This window comes from Nicotiana tabacum, chromosome 4 (genome assembly GCF_000715075.1).
Source record: "Nicotiana tabacum cultivar K326 chromosome 4, ASM71507v2, whole genome shotgun sequence".
In the NCBI taxonomy this organism is placed as follows: Eukaryota; Viridiplantae; Streptophyta; class Magnoliopsida; order Solanales; family Solanaceae; genus Nicotiana; species Nicotiana tabacum.
The window spans coordinates 8,184,557-8,195,045 of record NC_134083.1 but is presented as its reverse complement, the minus strand read 5'-3'; the positions used below and the strand labels follow the sequence as shown (position 1 = coordinate 8,195,045).

The following is a 10,489-nucleotide window of genomic DNA, read 5'->3' as shown; positions in this document are numbered from 1 at the left end:
AGCTAGAATAGCTGCACCCCAGCTGTAACTAGATAAATTATCTAGGCGCTCCAGATGATGTAAAAATCGCAAGTTGACTAGGTTTTCCGAAGTGTTCGGGAATAGTATACCACCAAACATCATCAGAAGCAACAGTCTTGTGTGCCGGTCGATATCGTCCGGCAATGAATCATCAGTAATCTTCGCGTCTATCGCCACCAAATGCTGCCGAACGGGCGTCAGCTACAATTGACTGGCCCCACTCAACGCAGTCGGCTCCGTTGGCTTGAAATCGGTGAGCCGCTACAACATATGAAGGTAATCCTCTCCCGTATAGTCTGTAAGAACATGCGGGTAAGCTACAAGTATACCATCAACGGGCAGCCCAAAAAGAACGTCCATGTCCTTTAGCGTGATGGTAGCCTCGCCAATGGGTAGATGAAACGTGTGCGTCTCTAGTAGCCACCGCTCTATCATAGCCGTGATAAGCGCTCAGTCGAACTACAACCGGCCGATCTCAATGATCCTGTAAAAACCCGTCCCCTGAAGGAGTCTAACTATACGGGGATGCAGTGGGTGGTCCCTAATGAACTCCCACATATCGTCTATCCGTCTGGGGCGGAAGGTCTGGGACAGACAGTGCCCATCCCAGATGTGTAAAAACCTATGGTTGCCTTGTAGCAACAGTAGCTCTCGAGATGCAGGTCCGGGATGCACAGAGGGAACCTCCATGACGATGTCTGTAAATTGAACAATATTAATTAAAGTATTTTTTTGTTTAATTATTTAACATCTTTAAATATATTGCAATATCTTTTATATTAATATTTAATCGATAATATTTCTATATTATTACTTAGCTTGATATATTTTCTATATTATTATTTTATATATTAGTTTCTTACATTATTTTATATGTTAGTTTATTATTTTATATGTTAGTTTCGTACTCAGCTATTTTTGGGTATAATAGAATTAAATAATTAATTTGCATAAATATACATGATATAATTAATAAGTATTCATATAAAAATACTTAGTTTGATAAATATTATATATTGTTGTTTTATATGTTATTTCTTACATTTTTTGACTAAAATTCGAGAGGATTTGAGTTTGAACAATCATCTTTTTTTCAGATATTTTTGGGGTTAACAGAGAATTAAATAATTGATTTCAATAACTAAAAGGATATTTTTATAATTATTCATATAACAAATACTTAGGTTGATAAATTTCCTATATTAATATTTCATATGTTAATTTTCTACATTTTTCTACTAAAAGTCTACATAGTTTTGTTTGAACTATCATCTTTTTAAGTTACTTTTGAATTATAACAGAATTATATATTAAAATTTCATAAGTAATCAAGATATATTCAATAATTAATCACACTAAAATACCACAAACTTAATAGTAAATAATATTGAATTTATTTCATTCGTAACGATTTGTTTGTTAACTATCATATTTTGCCCAAATTTCCCGGCAACGTCTCTTTTATAACGTCAACTGATTATTTTATGATTTATATCTAATATTTAATAATTATCTACTAATACATTAAATGCATAATTGAGTACTCTATCCGAGTTTGTTAAGGAGAGCACATAGTTTTTATTCTACACAACGGAATCTTAAAGAGCACTAAAGTAACACTATTCTAAATGGCTAGAAACAAAGTAAACTACCATAAGCTAAAATTTATTATCAGTTTTACTACATTAAAGGGCACTACATAACAATTAAGGGCACAACATAATACTAAAGGATACTAAATAATAATTAAGTCACATATTAATATACGTACAACAATAAAATCACATATAACAATAATTATTCATAAAATAATAATATATATTTTTACTAATTTTTTAGCACATAAATAAACTAATTCGGATAAAAAAATAATTAAATCACAAAATGATTACAAAAAATATAGACCATAGTAAAAAAATAACTTATAAGCATTTTATATACATGAGTTTTACCAAAAAGTAAGTCGGAATACCTCGATTTAAAATTTTTTGAAATGTGAAAAATTGATGATTTGGGAGCCGAAACGAGAAATAGACGAGATCCACTACACGGCAACGCCTTGGATTGGATCCGGTGTTAGCTTGCTAAAATACGGAGAAGACACAATTTTGGGGGGACGGGGTGGGCTCCAATGAAATTTTTTGGTTAAAATATGGGGGGGGGGGGGACGTTTTTCACCTTCCACTTCTGTCTGGTCGGGGAAGGAGACGGGTCCGATATTTTATATAGGTATAGCGCATGTATAGGATGCGCTATACCTACCTGTCTTTTCAACTTCTAGTATAGCGCATCCTGCATATGCGTTATATGTAAACTTTGCCCGCCAATTTAAAATTCAAATTTAGCGCACGTAACCCATGCGCTATACCTAAACGGACAAACGTGTTGTTAAGGTATAACGCGGTGAAGAAATGCGTTATATATAAAATGATTTCTAGTTATTTTTTTCATCTATTTTTGTGCTTTGAGTTCAAAAAGACAACACTTTGGTTCCGGACTCATACTAGTATCTTTGAACATATTCTTTTTAGGAATAATAGCACTATCGGTCCCATGTTTATTGGTCCCTCTATATAGGTAATTTGTTAAATTTAAACTATTTTTAAAAGTATATTACTTCAAATATGGAGTAACACGGTAAAAAGACAGCTCGATGCACGAAGTATTCCGTCTTTACGCTGGGTTCGGGGGAGGGTCGCATCTCAAGAGTTGTGATGTAGGCAGCCTACCCTGATATACGTATTAGAGGCCATTCCAGACTCGAACCCGTGACCTATAAATCACAACAAGACAACTTTACTATTGCTCCGAGACTCTCTTCAAGCGTAATAATATAACACTAAAATAATACACGAGGAATTAAATAGTAGAACAGTTAGGATTATTAATACCACCTTTTTTTTATTAATTATGGAGCAGTACAACAAAAAGCTCTGTAGCTTCTTCTTTTTTTCCCCTTTTTTTCCTTCTTGTACAAAGAATGGTCAAAAGACTGGTAACTTTTCCATCTTTCTGCACAGTAACGAGTTTGATTTTAACGGTGTATGTGACTCTGTCCTAGGAGTAAAACATATCACGAGCTGGAAATATGGAATCAACAGGGTCAGATTTTGAAGTTTGAACACGTATATAACGGACAAATTTGTAAGGGCATTGTACAATCCCCAACGGACACATGAATGAAAGTTACGTGTATGACGATGATGTTATTCTACAAAAGAAAACAACAGTAATCCCTTAACATTTGCTTGATGAAGAACAACAATCTACAGATAGTGGGGCCTTTTCTTTCGGCATTTGTACGCAGAATTGAGAGTACCTTTTTGTACACTAGCTGACCCATTCCTCTTGTGAGTCCTCTTTATGTATTGGCATGGAAATAATTTAAATATCTTCACTCACCTTTAATCATGTATAACAATTAAGAAAAATTAATTCAAATAGCGGTCCACTTAACTGCTTTAACTAAATACAGTCGATGAATATATAATATATGTATAATCTATTTATACCGACTAGAAAAGTAAATAATAAATCCAACTGATTATTTATATCAAAGTTTTCTGGAATTACATGCACAAAAGTATTTCTTATTATATTAACGTAATTGAGTTTTATGTAAAATTTAGTGACTTTATTAATACAGCAACAACAAAAAAAACCCAGTGCATTCCACGAATGAGGTATGGAGAGGGTAGTGTGTACGCAGACCTTACCCCTACCTTTAAAAGATAGAGAGATTGTTTACGGTAGACCCTCGAAGTGCCTTCATTGATATACTCCTAATAGATAAAGATTAGGTTGTGAAAAAAAGGAGATAAAATTCAGGATATTGATTTGTAAAGTTTTGGTACAATCATTTAGTAATTAGAATTCACTAGTAAGAGTAATTCAAATACGTGTAACTATTGTTATGTATGGTCTTTTTCAATAACCATTTGCTATTCGAAATTTATTGGTCGATTAATTCAAATTTATAATAGATCCATTAAAGGGGATACATTCCTTGCAATGGGTTTTCCTTACTGGCGAAATTGAAATCTTCGGTATTCATCCCATATAAGCTACGGTGATTTTGTATAGTTTTATCAATAGTCGATTTGTACTGAAAAAGGGTGGGAAAAAGGTATGTCTCATTTGACGAATGAGATTTGTAAGTCGTATTAACGGAATGCTACTTACAAACCACTCGTCTCTTTTCGCTATAAAAACGCCCGCTCCTATTTCCTTGTCACTCTCTCTTCCATAGTCCATACCCAACGGGCACTTCCAAAATTTTGTCGTTTCTTTCATCTTTCATTTTCATTGCATACCTGTTTCTGGAAAGTTTGAAAATTAAACATAACACCCTCTGATTTTATTTCTCCTTCACTTAGTAACATGAGCGCTGTTTTGGCATTCAATATATAGGTATACTTCCCCACCTAAAAACAGCACTCTCTATTTCTCTCTCTCTGCTCTCCTAATTAACTGCTTGATTTGCTTCATTGCATTAACGACTTGTTCAGTCATCACGGGATCACTGCCTCGGTACATTAATGGCTGAAGTTGAAGTACCATGTCCAGAAACAGAGAGCTCTAGTACTAATTCCTCTTCTTCTTCTTCCTCCTCATTGTCTTCTGAGTCCATGCACAACTTGGTTTTTGACACGTCCAAGGAATTACCAGAAGAGAAGAAACGGCCTACGAAGCGAAAAAGAGAGACGATTAACAGTGAAAACAGAGTACAAAATCAAGTTTACAGAGGAGTTAGGATGAGAAGTTGGGGAAAATGGGTATCTGAAATTCGTGAACCGAGGAAGAAGTCACGTATTTGGCTCGGCACTTATCCTACAGCAGAAATGGCCGCTAGAGCACATGACGTGGCCGCGCTGAGTATTAAAGGAAATTCCGCCATTCTAAATTTCCCTAATCTCATCGACTCTCTGCCTCGTCCAGTGTCAAATTTACCCAGAGATGTTCAAGCTGCTGCTGCTAAAGCAGCTGCAATGAATCTGAACCTAACTTCTGTTTCATCTTCATCCTCATCTTCTTCGTCAACTTTAATAACATCAACGGGCTCAGAGGAATTAGGAGAAATTATAGAGCTGCCTAATATAGAGGAAAGCGAGGAGACGAAGACTGAGTTGAGGTTGAGTGACTCGGTTGAAGGGTGGTTGTACTCGCCGTGGTGGGCATCAACTGACAGTGATTTTTGTGGTTATTTTCCTACCGGGGAGAGTTCAATTCCGAGCAGCTTTGAGATTCTGAAATGGGCTTGCTAAAGCTGATACTTCAGCTTTGTGGACTGAGAAAAGTGGGTTTGCTTTGGTTTTTGTCTTTTTCTTCTGGATCATTTGAATATCTACGGAAATACTGTTTAAGTAAATATATACAATATCAGTTTAGTTGTCCATAAATCATTAATTTTGGATATTCTTATTTAAATATTTGAATACAATAAAACTCTGTTTGATAGTGCTCTCTTAAAATAAATAAAAAAGATTGCATGTTCTAAAAGATGATACTTTTCAATATTTTCTTAATAGAAAGTATTTTTAGCCGCAAAAATGTTATGACAGGTTTCAGACCACAAGTTTTAAAAGTTTTACAGTCATATAAATATTATTGCTTATTATTTAAGACCACATATCACAAAATACTTCCGTCTTTATTAAAATTTGTACCAAGTTAAACTCACTATGTTTTTTAGACGAGAGAGTAATTTTAAGTACTAGTACTTGATTAGGTTTACCCAAAAAAGTTTCTTTTTCCAAGAAAACTTTGCAAGAGCAGTAACGTAGGCATTGTGTTGTATGAAACATATGTAGTATTAATCTATGGCTCTTTCCTTTGATATCTCGAGTATAATTCTACATATATATTACCCTAGTTTTACTACGAAGAAGTGCGTAATTTGGTAGTGGTAAAGCTTAAAAAAGATAATTACCTCACCTGCTATTTGCCGCTCAACTAAGTTATATATCTAGTTGAATTTCTTAAATTGGTATAGAGTTTTTAAAGTGCAACCTCGTTGTGACTAAAAATTTGCATGTAGTGTAATTTTGGGATGTGCTGCATCATTACTCTGTTATAATTTTTTGCCTAATCAGGCCCCCATTTTCTGTTGTATGTTCTATTAAACTTCCCAACTCGAATTCAATGGTTTCAACCATTCATCTTTGACGACTACAAGAAATAAAACTAGAAAAAAATGGACGGGGCTGTAAATTCTATCAAAGACAAAAATATGCTAGGTTGTTTCTCCTTCTTGCTTAAAATAAGATAATGAGAGACACAAGTATAGTAAATCCTGGGTTTTGAGGTTAAAACAACATAGGTCAAATATCATTTTCGCAGTTCAAGTTGCCAGTCATTTTCCTGTTAGGGGCACCATAGATTAGACTCAAATGGATGACAACTTTTATTTTAATTTAGTCACATACTCACATATGGAAAACATCTTAAAATAACTTATGCTCGTTGGTTTTGTGTTAAACAAAGAATGATTTGCTGGTGATCACAATTTCAATGACTTGACGAGATAAATAAAGGTATTAAGTGGGCAATCATTATGCACCCTTGGCCTTTGCTATTTGCATCCACGTATTTGCTTCAAGCTTTTGTTTTCTTCTAAATTTCTATTTGATTGAAGTCGACATTCTTTAATTTTAGTTATTAGGATTGGTGCATTTCTCGCCCTTTTTGTCTTGTCAATACTTTAATAAATTGGATGCCAATAATGCTTCAATGTAATTAGTATCTCCCAATTTCTTCCACTTTGTAATTATGCTTTGAACGCACTTTAAATCAAATTCACATTGCTCGATCAGTAGAATAAGTATTTCTAAGTAAATAAAGATCATCGAGGTTGTTTTCATTTTAGTGAAAAGGGAAGCTTTCAATGGTCGTGCAGAAGGAAAAAAAAAAAAAAGGAAAATATATGACCCTCCATTTTGTTCCAGTTTATATAACATAATTTAACTGATAGAGTTTAAAACAGAAATTTTTTTTTTGAAATTTATGGTATTAAATATTATCATAACTTTTACATTTATAAAAGATTCTTCTTACGATAAGTAAAAGTTTAAAATTAAATAATTTTAAATATATTACTATTTTTTAACGAATTAATAAGAAAATAATGTCACATAAAAAAATAAAAGTAAGGAAGTATTTATAATCTTTACATGTTTACGGTTGTCGACTAGTTTATAAAGAAAAAGTCAACAAAATAAGGGCTACGGTAATATAGCCGTTAATGATGTGATTAGGAGAAAGAATTTATACAAAGAGACAAAATATAAGCATAGAAGAGAAAATAATATAAGCGTGTAAGGACATTCTTTTAATTAGTTCATCCATTTTTCAAAGAACCAGTCATTCTTCAAACGAATTGCAGTCTGCCAAAACTAAAAGATTGATCAAACATTTGAGGGAGATGGACGACGAAGAATTATACTAAGTCCTTTTGAAAATGACAATATCTAATTCCTCACAATTATTTATTTTATTTTATTTTGAATAATTTTAAACAAACTTGATGGCGATGCCATCAATTTAGTACTCATATTCTTGACCAATGGATTATCAAACACCCCTTTCAAACTTATGCCATAATTAATCAATCTATTCTTTTTATTTTTATTTTGTTAGGTTAAATATGTATCTATTTCTCTCTGTTAGGCCAGGTATAAATTGACAATTAAGGCTCCAACATGACACATTTCAATTAATTCCATTATCACCACCCACCATTATCAATCACTAATTTTTTACTTTTGTCGACTTGCTTCGTGTAATTAAGATTCGCACATTATGTACTACTCCCAATTATACTTTTGTATTCAATTGAGTTTTTTTTTCTATTACTCTAGTTTGATTAAGTTTCGTGACCATCTATTTTGTTTAGTCTTCTTTTTGTTCATTTTACAAGACTTTTCTTTTGGGTTCTAGAAATATTTATGTATAAGTTAATCTCTGGAATTGTATTATTTTGGTTAACCAATTTTTATCTTCATAGGAATACATTCCCCCACCCCGTCTGTTTTAGCTGACTTAGCTCGACAAATTGAAAGGAGCGAGCAGCGGTAAAGTAGTTTTCGTATGACATATAGGTCATGGTTCGAGCCGTGAAATTAACTATTAATGCTACATTAGATTAGGTTGCCTACATCAATACTCCATGGGATGTTGCCTTTTCCGGACTTTGCGTGAATACGAAATGTTTCGTGTACCGGGCAGTCATTTTTTAACTAGATAAGTTGCACAATTTATTGATCAAAATTTGATCATCTATGCGACAGCGCTTCCGGTATGGCCGAAAGAAGAGTGGCCTAACGTGATCAAAGCAAATTAAATTGATTAGTCGTCGTGTTTTAAAGAATTAAAGGGGATGATTAAGCGTGAATGATATAAAAAATATAGAGAGTTTATTCTAGTCAACACCGTTTAAGCAATTACATGGACTAATTAGGATTACTCTTTATTTTCTTTCTTTCTTTTTATTTTTTCTTTTAATTGTTCTTGTGAAGATTTGTTGATATTCATCATCACATTACTAAAAGATTTTGTGGGCTTGGCAATTGGTGCACTTCGCCTCATCTGTGAACTCCACGTTGACTTTTCTTTTTCTCCATCCTTTTTGGTTACATGATGAGCAAAAAATAAAAAGCTAAATTTATTCACGTTTAAGTCTCCCGTTGATGCATTTTAATTTCGATACCTTCTTTCTTCATGCTATCAACTCACGGGAGTTAATCTCTTCCACTTATTTTTGGGTTAGGGACTTGTAGTATCACTTTAATATAATCTCTGTATCACTTTAATTAATCTAATCTGTATTTAACATTAGCACTTTGGAGGAAACACAAACTCATATTGTTAGATGTTGCATTACCCCAATATCTCAACTTAAATTTTCTAAATGGTACTTCTCATTCGGTATTACAAAAACTTTATAGAAAAGAATATATTGAAGCCCGCAGCTTGCCACCATTTTTCAAAGTTCGAGAGTAATATCCTTCTGTTATCTGTATATATTTGTTCAGCTCCGTGTCTTTACTATCTCTAAAAAGGAGAATATATGACAAGTCTAAAGAATATGAAATATGTTAGCCAAAATGGATTGGTCGTACAAAAGTAAAGAAAGTATAGCTGGAAAGAATATAAGGTTTCTATTCTAACCTTTTGTGTTTGGTTTTGTTCAATATTTCCTGCACTTAGATTTTATGCTCAAAATATAATTTAAGAAGAAAGACTGGCCAATTTAATCACAAGATTTGCACCTTATCAGAATAGGTGATCACTAATTACGATTTGACATCACTTCTTACAGTAAGGCCGACGTCAGTCGAATCAATGAACAAATGACAGGCTACATAAATCATGACGGAGGACAAAATAGACCAAAGTACGTACGGTGTAAAACCTTTTATCCAAACCCAAAGTTCTTTGAATCCGTATTTGTAGCCATTATGCCAATAAACCAACCAATTGGTAGCTGTTACCAGCTAAGATAGAGATGGATAAGTTTTCTTGTCAACTGTTACTACTTACAAAAGAAACTACTATAAGCCATTAATTTATCACAATGTAGGTATGATTTATTGAATATTAGCTCAAACCTTTTGAGCCGAAAGCAACGGCATTGGATTAGAATTTTCTATTGGTAGCTTTTAATAGTTACTACTACTACTACTTTTTTTGTAATACTTCATAGTGTCTACTACTTGGACTGTCACTAATATTTAGCTTAAATTATATATATATTTATATGTATATCGTCTCATATTTTACTCGTGTTTCGTGGCTTTCGGATATAAAATGTATTGATTTATATTAATTCGGGGTATTTTTATGTGTAGGAATCATCCGGAAGCAGTAGAGGCAAAAGGTGTGAGATTAGAGCGAAAACGGAGGAAAAATGGGCAATGTGGAATTTCAGCGCCACAGGCGCACTCCACGCCACTTGTGGCGCCATTGGCAGAAACTTCAACAAGCCAGCGCCAGGGCCAGCGCCCCATGCTGCCCTGGACGCTGGTGGCGGAAATTTCTCCTACTTTGCCCGGGACAAGGTTATTTCAGCCCTAGACCTACCCAACGCGTATAAAAGCAAGACTAAGCTTATTTTTGGAGGGGAGACGCCACTTTGAAGAAAAAATACACACGAGAAACATTCGGGAGCGAGGAGATCTCAGTTTTCTTCATCTTTTATTAGTATTTTTAATTATCCAACTATGAATTTGTTTGATCTTATCATGAGTGGCTAAAACTCATAGTTCTGGGATTGTGATTTAGCCATGAATATTGTTATTTAACGTTGACTTAACCTTGATTACAATTCACCAATATTTAGTTGTTTCTTCAATACTATGATTAATTGCTTAATTTTCTGGCCAGCAGTTAGGTTCTATTTACTATCTATGCTATGCTTGGGAAAGCCATGTTTAGATTAGAGAAGAATTGAAGAGAGCACGATCTTAACTCT

At 33.7% G+C, this 10,489-nt stretch overlaps 1 protein-coding gene across 1 annotated transcript; it reads left to right on the top strand.

The window, feature by feature from the left end:
- The first annotated feature begins 4,209 nt into the window (after positions 1-4,209).
- LOC107796637 (dehydration-responsive element-binding protein 3-like) lies at positions 4,210-5,420 on the top strand. The gene has a single exon (XM_016619430.2). It carries the CDS (start codon positions 4,560-4,562, stop codon positions 5,283-5,285), a length of 726 nt encoding a protein of 241 aa, XP_016474916.1. The 5' UTR covers positions 4,210-4,559; the 3' UTR covers positions 5,286-5,420.
- Positions 5,421-10,489: the final 5,069 nt, after the last annotated feature.

What these genes read in the sequence shown, in the direction of transcription:
- LOC107796637 (XM_016619430.2), top strand. Translation starts at nt 4,560, where the DNA reads ATGGCTGAAGTTGAAGTACCATGTCCAGAAACAGAGAGCTCTAGTACT.